General features: G+C 40.1%; 2 protein-coding genes across 2 annotated transcripts in view; one reads left to right on the top strand and one right to left on the bottom strand.

The window, feature by feature from the left end:
• The window catches only part of LOC138000843 (proton-coupled zinc antiporter SLC30A9, mitochondrial-like), a 22819-nt gene extending 14886 nt beyond the window's left edge, over window positions 1-7933 (top strand). The window contains exons 9-19 of the mRNA XM_068847508.1: window positions 223-278; window positions 953-1088; window positions 2013-2052; window positions 2653-2724; window positions 3546-3695; window positions 5176-5236; window positions 5579-5641; window positions 5949-5980; window positions 6304-6401; window positions 6806-6919; window positions 7349-7933. Coding sequence (XP_068703609.1) covers window positions 223-278; window positions 953-1088; window positions 2013-2052; window positions 2653-2724; window positions 3546-3695; window positions 5176-5236; window positions 5579-5641; window positions 5949-5980; window positions 6304-6401; window positions 6806-6919; window positions 7349-7393 — 867 coding nt within the window. The 3' untranslated portion in view covers window positions 7394-7933. The remainder of the gene's footprint in view (window positions 1-222; window positions 279-952; window positions 1089-2012; window positions 2053-2652; window positions 2725-3545; window positions 3696-5175; window positions 5237-5578; window positions 5642-5948; window positions 5981-6303; window positions 6402-6805; window positions 6920-7348) is intronic.
• An 818-nt stretch (window positions 7934-8751) lies between these two features.
• Window positions 8752-22500, bottom strand: part of LOC138000842 (sodium- and chloride-dependent taurine transporter-like) — a 32256-nt gene continuing 18507 nt past the window's right edge. Inside the window, exons 8-13 of the mRNA XM_068847507.1 lie at window positions 21990-22102; window positions 19765-19902; window positions 19582-19684; window positions 12596-12696; window positions 11828-11995; window positions 8752-9274 (exon numbers count right to left, since the gene is read on the bottom strand). Coding sequence (XP_068703608.1) covers window positions 9203-9274; window positions 11828-11995; window positions 12596-12696; window positions 19582-19684; window positions 19765-19902; window positions 21990-22102 — 695 coding nt within the window. The 3' untranslated portion in view covers window positions 8752-9202. The remainder of the gene's footprint in view (window positions 9275-11827; window positions 11996-12595; window positions 12697-19581; window positions 19685-19764; window positions 19903-21989; window positions 22103-22500) is intronic.

The raw sequence follows: 22500 nt of genomic DNA, 5'->3' as shown, positions 1-22500 counted from the left end.
ATCATGGTTTTCATTGCAGTTGTCATCCGGAAAAACGATTTCTTTTTCATCTTTGGCAGTGCAATCAAGGCTTATCCTCTTCTTTCTCTGTGGAATTTCCACCAACGTTAATAAAGTACACATCAGGAAAACATGTCATGCAAAATCTCAATATTGTCTCCCTGGTGGTCTAAATTTACTTGATCAGGTGTAACAATTCTTTGACGTTATTTCCCCTTGTAGTGTTTGTTAGCTGTTGGTATCTTGCAGTCTATTAAAAAGCCCTCTCCTGACCACCCGTAAGTGTGATATTCATATGCTCTTCTATAAACAAGACTAAATGAAATCGAATGACACTTGCTACAAAAGGAAAATTGCTTCAGAGAAATAGTAACCGAGGTGCACTTTCGACCATCGTAAAAGACTTGAGGGGGGACGTATTGGGATGATTCTAAATAAGCTGTTGTGACAATATAATCCGAGTTTACTAATAACTTGAAATTGGTCTTCATTGATATGAAATAAATACCTTAGCCACCCTGAAAACCCCATCCGCTGTCGGAAATTTTCGCGCGCGGAGTCTCGCCTGAAATTTAAAATAAAAGGTTTGATCGGTTGCGAAAATTCCCAAGCCGATATTGACAAGTAAATTGTTACATGATTTCCTTTAAGTGCTTATCACCATTTTTTAAGGGAAAAAAAAAACAAGGAAAATAAACCCGTTTTTACAGTTCCAGACATTTTTTCAAGGCTTAAAACGCATCAAGTTTTAACGCGAAAAATAACGATATGAAGAAGCTTGTGTTTCGTGGGTTATATATCATCAGATTCCTAGCTCTGATTCATAGACAAAAACGCAGGATCGAACAGCAATACTGAATAGATGTGACAAAATCATAAGTTCTTTCAAATGGACTGTATAATTAATCATACCCACTCCTAAAAAGAAACTTTCTTTCTTCCCTACTTTTAGATATGGCTGGTCAAGGGCCCGTTACGTATATTCACTTATCAGTGGTGTGGGTATATTTTTTCTTGGAGCTGGTGTGACAATGTACCATGGTGTTACAGGGCTTATTAACCCTGCTCCCTTAGAGAATCTTGCTATGGTGAGTCTATGGGCGTCAGTTGTTTTACCTGATGCCATTAACAGCAAAGGGGATTGTCTGTGAGAGAATTGACTGTTGACATCTCAGCGACGCGGACCCAGTTTATGAATGACAAAGAAGCCAAAGCGATTACACGTATTGCTTTTCGCTATCGAGTCCGTGTTGAACTTAGATGCGCTTAGGATAGAGAATTACTCTAGGCTTTGACTAAGTCCCAAGCTTTTTCGAGGCATGGCAATTTACACAACTCTAAATCAGAGGAAATTGTGTCGCGTTTAGAACTTGATTGAGACTACTGTCACATGATTTTTATGCAATAGAAATGACACCTAGCATCGAAAAACGTGAGCTGCCGCGTTTATATGTGATATACATTGGTGAGATAAGGATCTTAAGTTTCAAAGTTGATATTTAAAAACGTCAGTTAACTTTACCATCGCGTTTTAACGAGAGTTAATAGTTCTGATCTAATTGCAACTTCTAGTTCTGATCTAATTGCAACTTCTAGGCTTAGTTGGCCAAGATATCTCGCACCAAGGAGACTGCTAGCAGCCCCTTCTGAGTCAGTCAAGCCGCCCGCTTTAGTCAGTCACGCAACCTCGCCGAGCGGAGAATAGTGCCTCGGCTCGGTTGCGTGACTGACTAAAGCGGGAGGTTCGACTGACTCAGAAGGGACTGCTAGCAGTGCACGCGCCAAGCAAGACCCAAACTATTCACGACTTGAAGGCGCGAATTTTCTCGCGCTTCTAGAAAGTTACATACAACATTAGTGGAATTCCGATTGGTTTATCGCGCTGTCTACGCTAATCATTTGGGATTGGTCAGAATTAGTTAATTTAGTATGGCTTTTTAACACACAACTGAGAATCATAGTATCAAACCCGAGTTTTTGGTTATTCGATTCCTGTTTTGTTGAACCCGTAGGCCTATACTATTCTTGCTGGATCATTTTTGGTTGAAGGAGGTGAGGTAATTATTTAACTTCGTGTTAGTCTGATAAGGACACTTGAACAATTCACAAAACGTAAAAACTACAACAGGATTAAACTCAAGCTTCCTAAGACAATATAGAGGAACCTCGGTTTAACTGATGAGAATGACTAATGTAATGTGAAGGGCTAGTTTTGTGTAATATGAACCGTGTGAGCGTTAGCCCTACCAATGGAAATGGGCACACACAAGGACAGAGAAAAACTCTGACCAGCGTGGGAATTGAAAACACGACCTTTGGGTTAGATCACTGCTGCTCTACCGACTGAGCTACACGGTCAGACGGGAGCAGACCGTGGGAACTGAAGATGTTAAAGTCATAGCAATGAACTTGTACAAGTACAAGGAAGGGTTACGTTTTTACAAACGTTGGCCGTGTAGCACTATAAATTAACAGACTTAACTGATTAGAGTGTAATGTGAAGAGCTAGTTTTCTACCCCATATGAACCATATGAGCGTTAGCCCTACTAAGGGAAATGGGCAGTTCCCACGGCCTGCTATTATGAAGTTCATAGTATTATACTGTGCGGTTACATTGATTTGGTGACCGTTTTACTGAATGTATTCAACAGCCACACTGCTGTTAGCCATAGCGCAGGTCAGGAAAAGTGCACGAGAGAGTGGAATGTCATTCAAGGAATATGGTATGATTCCCAATAAGCTATTTTCACTGGTACTGTTCGTCAATAGCGAACTTACCATTGGGGTAGAAAAGGCGAGCACGCGCACCGTGAAAAACTATGTGCATGTTTTCAGAACCTTCGTATCCGAACTCCTTTCTAAAGATCAAAAATATTGGAAATTTTCCATTTTATTTTGTCACTTTGTACAGAAGCACAACTCAAGTTCGTTTCGGGAAGAGCATAGTAGCATTTTGTTTATTCTACTCCTTGTTGTTTAATGAATGGAACAGTCAGAATATTATTTACTATTTGTACAGAATAGGCGTTCCCATGAGATTATTTAAGCGCGAAAATCGAATGCGATTCATCTTTTCACACAAAGGATGATCCAGACAATTCCGTTTTTGCAATGCGTGTTGTTTTCGCAAACCTTATTCCAGGAATAAGCAGTAAGGGTACTACAGGCCAAAACAGGTACAAGGTATGTGTTCAGTGGCTGCGTTGTCGTCCAGCTGTGAAAAATGCAACTGTACGATGTGTGTTGTTTTACATTCATTCATCATGCCCACCTTCAAGCGACAGGCATTGCGTGCCGCGGAACAATTTTTCATATATCAAAATTCCACCCGAAGCTGAGATTCATCCAATTAGATCCCTACGATAAGCAATGCGAATTTCCATAACAAAAACAAACGGTCGAAAAGCCAGTCGGTTGAAGGTTGGCCTTTAACGATGTCTTTGTTTTACGTACACTTGGACAAACTCTAAATCACACGGAAATTCTGCAATGATGAACAGAGTGGCGCTTGGCAGGAACTGATGCAACTGTACTTTATTTTCAGTGGTACGGGGACGAGATCCCAGTGCAGTAACCGTTTTAATAGAAGATGGCGCAGCCGTGACTGGAGTTATACTTGCCACAGGCTGCCTTGGTCTGACATCATACACGGGAAGCCCAATATTTGATGCCATGGGATCAGTTATAATCGGAGGTAAAGTCTAAACTTTCTGTCCACGGATGTAATAACTGGGAGGGAGGCATGAATACCATTCCTCCCTTGCAATTTGGTAGCAAAAGTTCAGATTTATGTGACTGGTACTTTTGGAACTGTTTTGGCGCGAAGATCGTGCGCGACACGCAGACCGGTTGAAAGGCAGTGTGCAGTTCATTCTGAACTTTGGTTCTCAAGTTATTTCAGTGAAATAACGTATCCCATCAATTCATCAATTCTGTTAATTGTTACACTGAATGAACCATCTTGCATGGCATCCTTACCTTGTTCACGGACAACGGTAATTGTCCCTTTGATTAGTTAAAGGGGCTAGGTCACGCAATTTTAGGCAATTTCAGCACTGATCGAATGGTCATAGAATTAACTAAAATGTCAAAATAACTGTTCAAAACTATAGAAGAACTCTTACAAAACACAGGGAAGCCAAGAAGGCACATGGATGGACAAAACTGGAGAGGATTGAAATGGATTGAATTTGGGTAAATTTGAAAAACGTCGGCCCACCTTTTTTCAAATTTATATCAGTCTATATCAAAATGTCGTTTACAAAGCTGAAAAATCATTCTCAGTTATTATGTGGCCGTGATTTTGCAAATGAAAGACTCTTGCTCTGCCAATTTGATGTTTAGAGCTCATAATTAACAAAATTAAACAAAATTACCTAAAATAGCGTGACCTACAATACTCGTCAAAAATCTTGAAACACTTATGTCTGTTTCCCCTTGCGCAATGTTGATTTGGGTATCACAGTGGTTTCAGTGCTTCAAAACACGCGTGGCTCAACATTGGGGAGGGAGAAGGCACATTTCGGGGGGGGGGGGGGAACAGTGTGAAGTAGAAATGAGAGGAACGGTGTCTGTTTTAACGATTTGTGACGAGTATTGTAGCCCCTTTAATCTTAGGTAGTACATCAGCGTGCCCTCCTCTTGAATAATTTCTCTGACCACAATCAAAATGCAATTCCCCTTACTAATGCTGTCGGTGGCTTAGCATTGCAGTTTTCCTATATTAAACTTACAGCTAACTTGATATTGGACATCAGAGATGAAATCGCACCTTATTGTCTTTGGATACAGTTTCAAGATACTTCCAACATCCATTTTGATATCACCCGATCCTCTGCTTCGAACAACTTGTGAACATAAGGCTCTAGACTTTCAGTTAATTTAAATTCGTTGTCCAAAATTACTTAACCCCACACAGCTAGTGCTCCACTACGGGGGCCCAAGACATGAAATGAAAACATACGGAAGTAATTACAAGAGTACTGTTCGACATTTTATTTGATATTCGGAATATCTTTAAAATGTCGTTCCTTTTAAAAATATTTCCTCGCTATTGTACCTTTCATTTCCATTTCTTGTGTTTAGATTTGCTCGTTTTAGTAGCCATACAGTCTGTCGCTCCCAGACCGATACAATTCCTTGCAACTGATTGCTTATTATTTGTACGGTTTTAGGCCTTCTTGGTTCATTTGCCGTCTTCCTTATTAGCAGGAACGCTGACTTTCTGATGGGAAGGTACGTTGTTTGTAGTGAATGCCCAGATTAGAAGAACTGCCGCTATTCATGTTTCGAATAAAATAGAAACAGGAGCCCCGCTCCCTGTGATAATGTTGTATCACAGTGTTAACAACCGATTAGAAGACTGAACGATGCAAACGCGTCCGTTAATGATTGAAAATGTCTGCGCACATGTGAGAAATCTTAGCAACGCCACACGTTTTACTCTCTTCAGTTTGTCATGAAACTGCAAAGTACTGAAGGCAATCGACCATGTAACTGTAGTTGACACGTTAGAGCAATTTCTGTCTTGATTGTCATCATCATCACCACCATCATCATTTTGTTTTCGCTTTTTAGGTCTATTCCAATTCATAGACTGCAGCAAATCATTGAAGTACTAGAGAGTGACATAGTGGTCAGGTTGGAACTTGCATTGCGTCATGAAATATAGTGTTGCTGGGTAATCGTTCGTAAGACATGTTTCAGCGTTTTCCTTCTTCTCTGAAATATATGTTGTTTTCCATCCCTACTTCTGCCGTCTCTGGACAAATTCTTGAATGTAACTCGTTCTCTAGATTTTGTTCTTTTAACAAGTTTTCAGCGACACAGAGAAGGAAACGGGACTGTGGAAAACTTTACGGGCTTTAAATGGTGGCTTTTAATGTGTGGCATTGTTTTCATGCTTGTTTAACTGTTCTCCTTTTATTTATTTTCTCCATTGCATTAGATCAATCCATGATGTGAAAGCCACAGAGATGGGTAAGCTCTCAGTGCTCTTCCATTACTCGTGGCGTGCTGTTCCGGCCACTTGTCATCACTACATCCAAATCTTAGGGGTATCATTCGAAATCTTACAGAAGTAGAAGCTACGACAACTACAACGTCATTTTTTTTATTTATGATAATGGTGCTTTTGGTACATGAGCAGCTACATTAAAGTGGGATAAATCGACGGTTAACATAAATTTCACGTAATCAGTTCGTAAGTCCTTTGAATGGAAAGTTCATATCTCTGTATAATCCATCTTGCTAATGTCCTGTTGTGAGACTTTTTCCACTTATCTCCACCACCTTTTTTACAGGTGCAGATGTCGTTCGATTTAAGGCAGAAGTGAACTTTGATGGACGTGAAATAACTCGCTGTCATCTTAACAGAGTCGATATGGAGCTTCTTTTAGAGGTTTAGTGCCTTAGTTTAAATTTGAAGAGTCTATACTGAAGTCCAAACGGAGATAGGGAAAAAGGCAAATCTTTCCCTTTCCCTTGCTCAAATCAGTAAAAAATCTGTACGCGATACGGTCCTTTTTTTTCTTTTCAAATATGGCAATGAGGAATAGACCAATTTCGATATATTAAAATTCAGTCCTAAACGAAAGACATCATCTCGAGGCTCTGGGGAATAAATATAAGGATTTGTATGAGTTTATTCCCAAGAGCCTCGAGATGATGCCTTTTGTTTTGAACTGATATCGAACGTGGTCTTTTGCAGTCTTAATTGTTTTATTCGAAATATCAAAGATCACATATGTATAGCCAGGCCTTAGTGGATGCCTTATTAGGGATTTGTCTTCTGACTTCAAACAGGAAGTTCAAAAGCTGACTACAGTGCAGGAATTAGAGCTCTTTTTGCTGGAACATGGAGAAGAAGTTATTGATATGCTGGGCCAACAAGTGGACAGAATTGAGAAAAACATCAAGGTACAAGGGGCTACCTGATTTCTTCATACTTGACTCATGTTCTTGAGTAATACCATGCTTCATGATTGGCTAAAATATCCTGCCTTGTGTTGCGTTTTCATCCAATCAGACGTAAAAGCAAAGCTCGCAAGCGTTTTCCCGCGTCGAATACAAGTGATTGCTCTGCGTTTTTGATTGGCTCGTTTGATGATGTCAATTGTGATTGGCTAAGGTTTTTGCTTTGGTTTAGTTTTACTAAGCACAAGTTAAAACCACTCTTCAAACCGAAGTCTTTTAAAGCAAAAGCCATTTTGAGTAATGAAAAGTGACTGACAACTAAAGTAACGGGTAGATTCACTTTCACTTCACGCACGCAGAAAATGGAAGGTTCCATGTTGTCATAATGAAGTCAGAGGCTTGACGTGGATTAATTGTAGTCTTTCTTTTCAGAAACGAAACCCTGAAGTTCGTCATGTGGACTTGGAAATACTATAAATTGATAGTTGTGTGGCGGGCAATGTGGTGAACTGAACGGCAAACAAGTTGCGCCAGAACCATGCTCAAAACGTTTCAAAGATCCGAGATTGTCTTTGTAACCGAGGCCCCATCTTCGCGTATCCGGATATTTTTTAACCCTCAACTTTTCTTTGCGGATTCGCCTTCGGTCCACACTTGTCCGGCGAATCCGGTATGCGATTTTGAATCCATTCCCCAGAGTGGAAAGCTTTGAATACGCAAAGAATCCTATGGACGGTCGAATCCGGATATTTTCAAATCTGATGACGTCGCAAACTCAGAGCCAGTCTTTACCGCGTGAATATTTAACATGGCCGCTGAACGAAATGCTATCGCTTCTCTTGTCGCAATCTCGCAATCTTCGTCCGATGGCGAATCCGGATACGTGTGGATGGGCGAATTCTATTTGAATACGTTTCGTTAATCCGCAGAGAATAAGTTGCGGATTCAAAAGTATCCGGATACGTATGAAAGAGGCCTAAATAACGTTTAAGAATAAAAATCAGTGATATCAATGTTGTTGAGCGACGTTTCGACTCCATGCCATCGTTTATATCAAGTTAATTAAATGGCTAAAGCCGTGTTCACATTAGGCCTCGATTATCATCAACTGAAGTATAATTCAGGCTATTATACTCCATTTAATTTTATTCAATTATGGTTCGGTCCCCATCTGCGAGAATTCAAATACAATAGGCAGGGTAACCTCACAGTGTGAGACAAAATGGCGCCGTATCGCGTGGCTGCCACGATTATCATCACCATCATGTGCTTGAGGCGAGAAGAGAACCAAGGATAGCTTCCGAGAATAGGAGACTAATCCAAACCTTCGCTCCATAAAGCGATTAGAAGTTTCGTCTGCTCATACCACCACGTGTTCGCCATTCAGTTCAATTACGCACTGTAATTACTTCAAACAACCCCCTTGAGGTTGTTTGAAATAATTATAATCCAATTATAATCAGGGACTGTAATTAGTTGATGTGAACTCATTTCATGCTTAATTCGATTATAATTCGATCATAATCGAGGTCTAATGCGAACACGGCTTTAGTCGTTGAGAAATATATACACTAACCAGCTGTTGCTGTAATAATATAACAGTGGCAATTTACGCTACTTAGGAATACCTTTGTTTAACATTTGAAAGAAAAACGAATATCACTGACACAACAAAATAAAATACCTGCACATGTTCAATATTTGTTCATGCAGTTTGATTTGAGGTCGACATGTGACATAAACATAGGTGATCGATGTTTGATTTCCATGAATAAACGTTTCACTTGCTTTCTTGCGCGGTAAAACCTTCTTTTCTTCGCAAGCTATTGAGCCTTCTTCACTCGATTCGAGTACTTGAGCAAGTTTGTATCCGGACCTTCACACTGACCGACGCGAGTTTATTTTCTGTCCCGTGCGATGGACAGCAACGTTTTGCCTTTCACGTCAAATTCCATGTCGTCTGCCACCCCTCCCCTAACACACATTTGGAAAAGCTCACAGATTTTGAGATCCACGTGACCAGCCATAGCATGTTTGTGATATAATTTTTTTGCCGGGGATGCAGATGCGAGGTTTGATTTTCGGATGCTGAACATTACATCAAAAGTTGCGTTCAACGAGAAATCACGAAATGTTTCGATCCAAGAGATCACTTGTATTATGCATTTATTGAAAGAAATATATGTATCTGCACAAATGAATGCAATTGTTTGTCCCTCGTTTAATTAATATACTTCCGTTCCTTATATTGATACACATGTAAGGTACAGGGCTCAAATAAACAAGCTAAGTGATAGTTTTCATCTCCTGTTCTGCTGTATTCTCTGTGGGTATGGGTGTGGTCAGCTCCTCCCAGCGCTAAAGGAAACCAAAATGACTTACGCTTAGAAGAGACAAACATAACTACGATAAGGTTTCTTCCGACTGAACAAGTGCTTCATTCCTAATAATTGTTGACTGGTTAACAAGCTTCGTTATTGCAGAAGAAGACACACTAAGTGCTCCCTCTCAGTAAAATCCCCGCTGTAGAGGCGCCCACTATTGTAACCTTGTCTTGCAAGTAGTGTATTATACATTGTAACGTTTACCGTGTATGACTCCTAATGGACGTTTTGTTTGTTAGGAGACTGTCGTTTCTTTAATCAAGATTAAGTAATGTTTAAAAAACGAGCAGCAGTGTTTTATCGGGGTTTAAAAACACGAGGCGTTGCCGAGTGTTTTTAGACCCGATAAAACACGTACTGCGAAGTTTTTTAATATTGCTTAATCTAGATTAAAAAAACGCCGAAATAAACTAAGAATAAAGCCAGGATCCGAGCCAGGATTCGAGCCAGGATCCGAGCCAGGATCCGAGCTAGGATCCGAGCCAGGATTCGAGCCAGGATTCGAGACCTAAGCTAACCTAACCGAGACCTACCCTAACCCTAACTAGACTAGAACCAACCTAAATAGACCTAACCTAACCGAGAGATTCGAGAATAAATAGCGGAAAAAGCTCATCTTAGCTCGAATCCTGGCTGGAATCCTGGCTCGGATCCTAGCTCGAATCCTGGCTCGAAATTTAGGTATCCTCAAAAACGACAGTCTCCTAACAACAAAACGTCCATTAGCAGTCATGCATGGTAAACGTTACAATGTATAATACATAATACTTACCGTGATCCTCGCCGGCGGAAATCGGGTTATAGTCGTTGTAAAAACCTGTGAACTGAACTTTTTTTATGGTTTCCGTAGCTCGTGTTAGTGTTAGGTTATTGTTTACACTTTTTCCTTTGTTTTGTTTGTGTTACGTCTTTCGTGAATTCGAGTGTGACCTCGGAAATCAGATAAAGTCATTCCCAGTAAATTTTGTTGTAAGTTTGTAATACCGCAGGGCTCTTCAGGGCTTTTTTAATTAAACTGTGTGTTGCCTGCAGTATTTATAAATGGTCATCTTTCGACTAGTCCCATTCATTGAACTATTGTAACGCTCCCCCACTTGTGGGTGTAGAGCACTCTTCGTAGGATAAACTTGGACACATCATAAGGTATATATATATATATATTTTTTTTTTTTTACGTAATTGCGCTATTTGGGTACGCTTCGGCTGCTTACAGGCCAGTTTGACCGAGTCATCAATTTTGGCTAGACGCAGTCAAGCTAAAAGACTCTGTCGTGAGACCCGTAAGAAGAATAATACGAGTCAACGAACGGCACAAAAAGTGATGACTGAAGAATTATTTTACTCCAAGCTTTTATACAGTGAGCAGGGTGTCAAATCATTGCAGCAAACTACGAGTAAAACCCTTCATTGAAACTCTTCTCTAGCTCCACTGCTTCAGTCTGAATGTTACAGTCCTTGTTGGTACAGATCACGCAGTTCGCGAGCGTCCTCCAAGTTACTTTTCGCGGGAAATTTTACGATCGAAAAACAGAAGCTACGATTTCGACGTTTCTGATGAATTAGCCAGTATCAAAAATACCATAATACCCTTTGTTTGTTCATAAGCAATGTTTTTCTTTTCTCTTGGGACTTACAATGGTCCCAAGAAAAACTTGAAGCAATACTTAGAGTATTATGGTATTTTTGATACTGGCTAATTGGTAAAACCCTTTATTATATGGAGGAGAGTGTTTTACAGGGAACCAAACCACTCGTAGATTCCATACGCCACTTCATCCGGGACCCGAGTGGCGTATTTTCCGTATGTCACGTCACCTTTGTGAGTGTCGTATCCTTCAATGATGTCACGATTCCCGCCTTTTGCTTTTGTTGAATTGGTTTCTCTCGTCGCGTTTGTTGTTTAATAAATAAAAGCATGGCGAGCAGGTTTGCGTCCATCAGCGACGAAGAAGTTAAAGAATTTACAGAAAAACTTGAAAACGAGAACACGAAGAAAACCTTGTACGTCATAAGAGTTTTTAAAGAATTTGTAAAACTTGACTACTTTGAAACACAGTAAAATCGGAAATATTCCATATGTAGTCTCCATATAATAAAAAGAACATTACACGTTGGATCGAAGATGTGAATTTTATGTTCTCGTGGCAAGAACAATATCTCACTCGTTCGCTTCGCTCACTCGTGAGATATTGTTCTTACCACTCGAACATAAAATTCACATCTTCTCGCCACCGTGTAATATCCTCTATTTACAATTTATCGCACGACAGTTCGCACGACAACATAACTTGAAAGTGACCCTGACGTCATCAGGACGGTGATTTGATATTTCAGGATACCAGGACAACTAGGCTTCTGGTTGGCCCATTGGGAATTTGGGTTCTATATGGTTAGCTCTTGTTATCGTCATTTGCTTTTTCACTCTTACTACACGTCAGTGGATTAAAAAAAAGAGAAGAATGAATTAGGTCGTTCAGTTCATTGTGACGATCAATAAAATGAGGCACATGGCATAGTTGGGACATACCTCCAAAAATGATCCAGGAGTGGTTAAAAATCGGAAAATCATGTAACCTGGAATACACATGATGGAGGATAATGCCATACACCAGCCAATGGCTTGACCCCAGCCAGGGTAACTGTATTTATTATACTCAAGTGGTTTATACGTCACAATACTGAATACAAATATCCCCTGTAAAAATGAAAACGACAAATTAGGTTACATTTACTATAAGATTAAAACTACGAACTGTTCGGCTGATTACTGAATGCTTGTGACGTTTACTTAAATTGTGAAAGATAAAAAGAAAATTGTTTTGAGGCGACAAGATATAAAGCGGTGATGAATGACAATTGCATACCCTCTGCGGAAAAAGACTATGAATTTGCTCTCGGGTTTTCTTTCTTGAGTGTGAAGTATACATATTTAAAGTGAAAGACAAACTCCATTATTTCTTACTTCTTCCACGCCAGTCACAACCAGAGCATTGTTCTTCCAACATAGCCGCTGATGTTGGTTAAGCGATATGCTGATCACGACTTGCATTATTTTGCGGTTTCCAGCACCGAGGCACCTTTCTTCTTAATCTTTTAAAACGTTAATCGCTAACGAATTCAGATTGAACGTAACGTAACGTAACGTAAGAACCCTCTATTGAAGAATTTGCACAGAGAAAAATCGATTTATCCTGTTCAAGAAAGGCACAAAAAGTAAGGAAAACCATCTACTATGGTTATGTTGTTGTATGACAAAAACGAGGAGATGCGTTGTTTTGGAAAATGATCTACTTACCATGCAAAACAATGGCGTGAAATATCTCCAGCACCACTTGATCCAAGGATTGATCCGAAACCCTATCATGTCCTCCAAGTTATCATAAAAACGGTCCCCACCTGTAACCAATGGCAAAGTTGACTTGTATTCATTATTTTTGTCGGTACCGTATTAATAGTGCACTGCCCAATATATCTGCTGTAATTAATGCAAATTAACTTTATTTAAGTGTCAAGTGTATTTAGCGATGGGGCACTAATATGCCTTATTCACGATAGCCGCCATGTTAGTTTTCAAATTGTCGTGCCAATAAGCCATGTGTTATGCTGGGGGGCAAACATTGGAAAAAAGGCAAATTGCGGAAAATCGGCTCGTCGAAATATTGAAATAACATTGCTAAAAGTCCACTTTAGTATTTAGAATTAAGTACCTTTTATAATAATTTTGTATCTTTGGATTGCCTTTGACAGTTTGACTTTCTACTTCGTTAGCGGCTCATTTTTCACTAAAAACGTCGAAGTAACTCGTATAATAATCATTCTATTTTATTACTTAGGTAATAAGCATTCAATGAACATGAAACAAATTAAATGAGTGGGTAAGATGTTCGTAATAACCTCTCGAACTTGTGTTGTTTGCCCCCTCAGAAGTGTGTACCTAATTTGCATGATAATAGCAAATCCAACATGGTGGCCATCGTGAATAAGGTCTATTAGCTACTTTCATATAACCTGCAATGCGTTTTGTTTTCCCCACAGATTGTGCAGCAACTATTCTTTTCAAATGCTCTGGGGAATAACTGCATACATACATCGCAGGTCATTAACCGGCAGCATAAAGCTGATGTGGACCTGCGGTGATCTAAGCTAAGTAAGTAAACTAAGTAGATTAAATTATTTACTGCATTAATAAATAAAAATAACAAAACAGAGCAATAAAACTGACATAAATTTGAAAATTTAAGGTTGGTACAAGATAAAAGCCAAAAATTACTAAAGATATTCAAAATCAGCCGAACTCTTATCATGAAGAAGAGCACATCGCTTAAAAGAAAGATTCTCGATAGTTGTGAAAAGCGAACGAAGTTTCTTCTTAAATCTTTGGTGGTCCTCAATCTTCTTAACTCACTGAGGTAAGGAATTTCATGTTATTGTGGACCTATGCCTAAAGAACAGTTTGCCAATGCAAGAATTAGGACTCTCCAGAGAAAGTTTGACCATGTGGAGAAAACAAAATTCATTGCGGGTAATATGAAAGTAGCTAATTGGCCGAAGCGAAAAATACCATAATACTCTTTGTTTGTGCCCCCAAATTCTGAATAAGCATTGTTTTTGTTTCTCTTGGGACCAATGCAAGTCCCAAGATAAACAGGAAACAATGCTTATGCAAATTTGGGGGTCAATCAAAGAGTATGATGGTATCTTCCGACTCAGTCAATAGACCATATTCGTATTCTCAGTATTGGACTGGAACTGCAATAGCTTGCAGTGGAGGCTAATGCGGGGAAATCTTTTAAAATGCAAGTACTTTTAGATATATTCCCCCGTATGAGCCTCCATTGCAAGCTACGTTCCAGTCCAATACTGAGAATACAAATATGGTCCATTGGGGACACCATACAGAAATCAAATCAAATCAACTCATAGCGGAGACTCGCGCGGAGCACCATTGTTAGGAAAATAACCCATCGATGCGAGAAATCTTGGTTTTATAGCGTTGACGTCATCGACCGTCCGTGCGTACGTACGTACGTCCACCCCTCCATGTATGCTAATGTGACCAGTATCATCCTTCATGCTAGTTTACGGCATACATCTTTGATATAGACCTTATTCATAAATGGCGGTCACATTTATAATTCTTTTGTTCACGTGCAAATTAGCCTACCAAGCCTCATTTTAGAGCAAGAATTCTTTTCAATTCACTGTATTGGTAGGCTAATTTGCACTTCGACAAAAGAATTATAAATTGGCCTCCATTTATGAATAAGGTCTATTGGACATCCATGTTTTGATCAATTGACACCTGTCAAAGCAAGGTATCCGTTGACCAGTATTTACGTGACCATATCACAGGCTCAAGCCTAGAGCACACCAAGGTCAGCCTTTTTTTTTTTTTTTAAGTTGACCGCTGACCAGGTACTGGTTTTCGATTAGATTGCAGGCTCAACCCAGGTTAACTCACCTAAACATAAGCGAGGCTTCATTTTTCGCGCGCGTTATGTGGCTTGACGCGGCTACACGGACATACTACATCAATTATAGTTCTTACACAGTCAACGCTTTTCGTATTCAGGTGGAAAATGTTTTCCTTCTGCATTTTTCGCTGGCTTCAATCCAGTTTGACATATCATGATATCTGTGGTCCACACTGGTGGCTACGCAGTTATTCAAGTCAAGCAACGGAGGGATATAAACTTAAAGCTGAGTGTTTATTTTTTATTGCTTAGAGCTGCTTTTTTCTCTGTAATACAATTTTTGGCATATCTTTAGAAGCTCTGATAAGGTTACATGATGTCCAGAACAGAAACGAAAGGGGAGCGAAAGAGAACGACAAGGACAAAACCAGGAGCCCATCTGGAGCGTGCAACTTCCATACAGCATCTGTGAAACGGCGTTTTGACAAGTAGGTTTATTTTTAAACTAGCCCTTCCCTTTAGAAGCTCTGATAAGGTTACATGCTGTCTAGAACAGAAACGAAAGGGGAGCGAAAGAGAACGACAAGGACAAAACCAGGAGCCCATCTGGAGCGTGCAACTTCCATACAGCATCTGTGAAACTGCGTTTTGACAAGTAGGTTTATTTTTAGACTAGCCCTTCCCGCGAATTAGGTAAAAAAACAAAGGCAGTTCCGGTTCGGTGATCCTATGACGTCAGCTTAATTTCTTGTAATTGGTCATCGGGCTCCTGTGGGAGTCTCATTCGCGGGAAATTCATCTAAAAATAAATCGGTCTGTGAAAACGCCGTTACACGAACACAGTAGAGTTGTAGGCTCCGGGTCATGGGTTCCTTACAAAACAGAATACCAGTAATAGCACATACTTAGTGGAAGAAGTTATTTAAAGTGGATGCGTATTTTTAAAAGGTGGTTTAATCGGTTCTTCCTTTGTTCAGGAAAGAAAATCGATTTTTTATTGTCAACTGGAATTAAATAACAATTATCTGTACTGTTTTGGACATAAAGAAAAAGTTGATTTGTTTGTTTGTTTTGCACTAAAATGCGAGCGAACAAGTGCTTTTTTAATTAATCCGTTTGCCCAACTGGTTTTCGTTGTGCCTCATCAGTGACAAGGAAATTTTGCCCTTATGTTCTAAACACGTAATCGCAATGACTTCTCGTAAAATTAGGGGGAAATCTCACTAGCTTGTGTTTTCAGAAGTCTGTTTAAAGCACCTAGACGTTATTTAAGTGTTGGAGCGGATCTTGTTTGAAGTTCGTCCTTACTTGGTTGCATTGCGGTATTTTGCCGATCCTTGCTCCAAGCCAACCTGTCGTGTTTCAATGAAATTCTACCGAAACAGGTACACCGCGAATTCATAGACAAGCACGGAGGTTGACTTCGACGCCAAACGTCAACGATTTTGGTCACGTGGCTTTGTCACACCAACAGGGTGAATCCATGTGGTCACATTCCAGTGCGTGATCGAACAATGGCGTATTCTGTAAATAGCAGCGGGCGAACTCTAATTCGCGGGAAATCCATAGATAAAAGCTTAATTTTAGACTCATTACCGCGGAAGGCGGAGACCCGGCAACAGCATTTTTTCCTGGAAGATATTCCGACGTTGCCGATCGGTTTAAACATTCAAATCAGTTTGTTTCAAAGTTGTGGCAAAATTTCAGCACCACCGGTGAACATTTACCGTCTAAGAAGAAATCAGGGAATCCTTCACACCTTAAGCCTGAGGACGTACAGTTGACGGAATTTCGCAAAAAGGAGAAGCCCTCCCTTCCGTATAAATCGAAAAAAGAAGTGCTTGAAGACTATAGCACATTGCCTGAGGGACCTTTTACTAGGAAGCGGTTAACAAAGGCATCTGTGGAAAAATTTACCCCTGCAAACACTCTTTACTGTCAGCAGTTTCTGAGTGCTTTGCCACTAGAAAAATTCAAGTTTTTTGACGAGGCTGGTGTTCATCACTGGGACAGGAAATCCCGTTTCTGGAAATTCTCTTAGAGGAGAAGCAGCGGGTGAAGTAATTTCTGGCAATAAGAAGGGCGCAAATGTAACACTTAACCTATTGTGTGGACTGCAAGGAGCACTTTACACAAATACTTTGGAAGGAGCTTCGGATTCTACAAATTTTCAAAATTTCTTTATAGAGGCTGGCCGAGTCACAACTGCACTCGAAAATCCTGCTATTGAATTTGACGATTATATCATACTCGACAACTGCCTCACACATCAATACGAGACTAGGAACATTTTGCAAAGATGGCTATTGCAGATGGGATCACAAATCATTTATACTCCATCCCTCTCACCAGAATTCAACGTTGCAGAATATGTGTTCAATAAAGTGAAAACTGTGTTAAAGAGGGAAGAATTCGGACGCCTCTTGCGGGAAAACGTTCATGCAGGGATCTACGAGGCGTTAGAACTCGTAACTACTGAAGACATGTTTGGTTTTTATAAGTTTATCTTGTAGCTGTTTTAATTAGTTCATTTCTAAAATACAAAAAGTTTTTTACTGTCCCAACTGCACGTGTTAGCGACCGAAATATTGTTTGCATTTACGAAATCTTTTCCAACTTTTCGCAGCAGAGAGCACAGGCTGTACTGTAGGTTCTGAAAGCATGTCGCTGGCTATCGTAAGTAACGTTTGCGTTGTTCGTTCGTGCAATGTAAGGTAATCAAGGATACAATTAAATGTACGTGATGTAGGCAATATTGTATTTTATGCGTTCATTCTACTCAGTTGATTTGCCGACGTGACGGCCGCGTGTTTGTTTACTTTTCTGCGTCGCTGCATGCCTTGTTCAGTTGTAGAAATATCACATACTAGTATTTCTGTGAAAACACGTTTCAAATGACAAAATATTTCTTCGGCCGTTACAGGAACCTACGGTTTATCGTCCTTATCTAAGAAGACTAGAGAGTCTAACCAGTTGCAGATGTCATTACAAAGCAGCATTTTCTCCTCAGTTATTTAAAGACCCTGTGTGTTGGTCCGGCCGGGGTTTTGATCCCGCGACAGTTGTCCGATGCTCAACCAACTGAGCCAACCGCTGGGCTGAATCCAGACCTACCATCGTGGCATAAGACATGCCAGGCAAAAAAGGCAAGCTAAGGCCCCAAGAGGACGACGTATGCAAAACATGACCTGCTCCCAACTGTCTGGCTTCATAGTTCAGTTGATTGAGCATTGCACCGTCCTCGCAGAGGTCATGGGTTCGAATCCTGTTGAAGCCTCCTGAATTTTTCATGTCTCTGTAAGAGACAATAATTATTGCTTAAATTGTCCAGATAAGTGCCAGGATGATTTCTCTTTCTCGTCTAAAGATTTTTCTGCTTGAAACTGTACAAAATGAGGGGTGGTCCACAGAGGTGGTCCATGGACCTGGGTTCAATGTTTTGTATACGTCCCGTTTCAGTTCTTTAGCTACAGCATCCAAATTTCAACGCATTTATGTGAAAATGTCAAGAGTTACAAAGCACGTTCCTTTTGAAAACACACCAAGATTCTTGTCGGTAATTACACAGACATTGCGTCTCCTATTCGTAATTGAAAGGAAACTATTTTGGGTTTTTCAGTTCGGACGGAATAAGCAGAGCATTTGCAGCATCGTTGACCTGAGTTCGCTCAATCTCGTTATCCTTTTTATCAATAGAAAGTGTTTGGGTAATATTCTCACTGGCATTAGTTCGCGCCTCATTGCGGAAAGTGGTATTTTCCTTGAGTGCAGCCGACAGTTGTTCCTCTTCTTCTTCGACTGTCAACGGTTCGAGTTGAGTACGGGCAAATAAAGGACTGCGAAAAGTAACGTTACTAAAAGATGAGGCAATAGGTTTTTGTTGAAGAGGTTCAGGGCTTTCCGAGGGCCATTCGATACCTTTTAATTCCCACAAAGTTCGCACGACGGTTTCCTTGGTATTGGGCTTCTGTTTAAAATTGACCTAGACTCATGATTTTCTTATTATATTCAGTCTGTGCCAGTGCCAAGTACATCAGCCGAGGGGATTTTCCCCTTAAAGTGAGCTTCAAGTTTCTTTAAATCCATGTTTACATGGCGCCAGTTTTCAAACCCTTGAGAACTACCACTTTCACAATCCCATAATACACCTCTCTTATCCCCCAAAACTTTTGCTCAGGCATCGTTTTCGACTTCTCTTGGGACATTTTCATGTCCCAGGAGAAATTGCAAACAATGGTTACGCAAAATTTTGGGGGGTAATACAGGAGTATTATGGGATTGTGCAAGTAGTGAATGGCCACAGAAATCAAATAGTGAACAGTAAAACGATGCTTTACTGTTTTGTTATGCAGCCAAAATTACTGGCAGTGAAGTGTTGCTTGTATTAATTTTTTCAATGAGATAGGAAAGTTAAGTACGTTTTGAGACAATAGCCCATTAGTAGACATTAACAGGTCATCATCTACAGTCATATTTCAGGTTATCAGTTGACTGACATGGGCGAAAAAAGGGGGGCGCACAGAAGAAGAGAAGGACCCACTGTTCCTCAGTCTGCCAAGGCTGCTGCCTAAGACAAATTTTCCGGAGCCCTTCGGGCTTCCAACATTAAAAGTTAGTAGCTCGAGTCATTTTTTCAAGGGCTCAGAATTAATTAAAAGTGAGGATGAATCACCTTGTAATAAGTTAGGCGCCCGTTCGGGCTACTACTTCTACTACTGGATTTTCCCCTTTTCTTTACTCTCGTGCCAACTGACTGAGAATGTGGTACAGAATTAGCTACTGCGCAAAGCCATGAAACGCCAGATAGCAGAGTTTGTGTGATTATGTACTATACACTGATAAAACAAGATTTGAATGATTCACTAACCATAGACCCAGCCCACAGCAAGACTCTGAAACAAAGAAACCCACAAAAGCGCACTTCCACTGGCAGAATAATAATCAAACAGCTGAAATACGTACATTCCACCCTGAAACAAATCAGAGTGCAATCAGATCTTGCCATTGATTTTGCCGTGCGACAGTTTTCATGGAAGAGTTCTCTAATTACCTCGGTAACCATGGACAAACCAATCAGAAACCAGACAGCAGAACACAGTGCAATAAAGAGTTCCTTGCGGTGGCCCCTCCTCAGGTGATGCGGGAACAGATCAACAATGGCTGTAACAAAGCCCTCAACTCCTACGAACTGCAATGTAAAATTTTAAAAATATTTCACCCGGCATTATTTCTTAACACGGCAATTGCACCAGGCACTGTGAGAAAGAAAATCCCGAAGATCGAGTGAAAATTACTTAGAGCTAGATTTCAAGTAGCACTTCAAGGATTGTACAGGAATCAAATTATTTTGGTAAGGTTTTTTTCCTGATAAAAGTATAGTCAATGTTCTTTAGCCCTGACAGCCTCTGGAGAATGTTTTTTAGTGCAATTGAATTTTACGTAGGAAATTCCAGCCTTTTCTGGTTTCATCAACACAATCTTGATCTCTCTCTCAACGAGATAAACACAGGATATTTGATTTATGGTTGATGGGGAGATTTGGGAGATTTGGCATACAGCAAAGACGATAAATTGGTTGCAGATGAGTTCAATGAGTTTTTTACTTCAGTTGGACAAGCAATTACGATCTTGCGAAATCGTCCTTTGTTCCAAGGTGTCATTTTTTGGTACAACAATTCTCTTTTGGAACTGTGGATTGCAAAGAAGTTGAAAAGGTAATTAATTCAATGCCAACAGGAAAAGCTCCAGGGAACGATAAAGTTATAGCACGTGTTTGGCGAAATTCTCTACCGTCAATTCTTCCCACTCTAACAGCTATTATTGATGATTCCTTTATATCTGGTATTTCCCAAAAATCTGGAAAACAGCGGAGGTAACACGAATTCTAAAACAAGGTGACCATGAAAAGCCAGACAACAATCGCCTCATTTCACTGATGCCCATATTGTCCAAGGTATGTGAACGAATCTCACTAAATCAATTCATGCCCTATGTAGTGTTCTACAAGCGATTGTCAATAAACCAGCGTGGCAATAAAAAATGGCATTCAACTGAAACCTCGTTGATACATACAACTGATGCCATCATAGGGGCAATTAATCAGAAGAAAGCAACTGCCGTTGTTTTTTGGACATGAGGAAGGCATTTGATAGTATCAACCATATGCATGATATTTTTCTAGATAAACTACAATATGTTGGTGCTTCAGCATCAGACTCAGATGGTTTTCTAACTATTTGCTTGGAAGAAATTAAACCAAGTCGTGCGTATTAATTCCACACTCTCGGATGCGTTGCCATTGGTCAGCGGAATCCCACAAGGAAGTATTTTGGGGCCGTTATTTTTTACCATCTATGTGAACAATCTACCGACTGTCCCCAAAAACTGTTTATCCGATTGTTATGTTGATGATACCAAATTGTGCATATCGTTTGGCGTACATGATTGCAAAAATGCCGTTGCTGCTATGAATGAAGACCTCTTAAGATTTCGCGACTGGTGTTAATTTGACAACTACTTGTTGATTAATCCGGATAAGACCAAACTAATCATATATGGCAGCAGACAGATAACAGAAAGACATCCACAATTCCATCTCTCGCTCTTAGGTAAAGAACGTGTACCGACACATTCTGTTAGGGACCTTGATGTGACCTTTGATAAAAACGTAACTTTAACAATCACGTTGTCAACATTGATTCCTCTTGTATGTCAGCATTTGGACAGATATGCCGTGTGGGACATATCCAGTGTTAAAGGGCTTAAGGTGGCTGTCAGTTAAAACTAAGTTATACTTCAGGATGCCGTTATGGCTTTCAAGTGTATGACTGGAATGGCCCCAGAATATTTAGGTAATAAATATATTTTTAGAGGTAACGTAAGTGGGAGGGCGACTAGAGGTTCGCAGCTATTAAATATTCCTGACTATCATTTAAAACTAAAACAGGGCATAAATCCTTTTCTTATAGAATTGTTAATATATGGAATAATCTACCATCTGAAATTAAGTTTAGCCAGTGTTCGAATAGTTTTAAACGTAATTTAAGAAAGTATCTTCTAAAGGATTTTTTAAGATGAGCTACCCCGTCACCTGTTTTTAGCCAATCATTTAAATTAATTATGGTTCTTTCAAAATTTATCTATGTGCAGTTCTTTTGTTAGTTATGTCAATTGTCACTGAAAAACCCCCTCGGGGAGTGTCAATTAAGTATTGTATTGTAACGCTACTGTTTGCTCAGAGGATTGTCAAACAGACATCAGACAACAGGAACTTACCTCGCTGTCAAGCCCTAGCAATATTACCATAAAAAAGAACAATATGGACCACAAAGGAGCAACGGGCATCTCTGCAACAGCTGCAGGGTAAGCAATAAACGCTAAACCAGGACCTGTCAATAAACAAGTGATGATGTCTTAATATGGAATTACAAGAGAAATAAGTGAGTTTCAGAGGTCTACATGCACATTCTTCACATTCGTCGAGTGGGAAGACTTCATGCATGCATGCAATTTCTTGCAAAATAATTCTTTCTTATCCAGACCCAGCGCAGAGTAACGTTTTTGGCAGGCTGTATGAAAATCGAAATGCTACGATACAGGGTACCCTTACAGGGTAGGGGAATGCCCCCTTTTCCCTTAGGATAGATGAGGATGGAGTGGTCGCTTATCGGAAGTTGCGCTAATTTGCGACCAATCAGAAAGATAAATGGTCTGTTAGAGTTGCAATTTGGCAAATAGACCAGTTGTAGCTAAGTTACCTGGCCTGAGAATGGAAGCGAGGCTGCCG

Source organism: Montipora foliosa, chromosome 4 (assembly GCF_036669935.1).
Source record: "Montipora foliosa isolate CH-2021 chromosome 4, ASM3666993v2, whole genome shotgun sequence".
In the NCBI taxonomy this organism is placed as follows: domain Eukaryota; kingdom Metazoa; phylum Cnidaria; class Anthozoa; order Scleractinia; family Acroporidae; genus Montipora; species Montipora foliosa.
The sequence above is the reverse complement of the archived record's forward strand: the minus strand, read 5'-3'. Positions and strand labels throughout refer to the sequence as shown.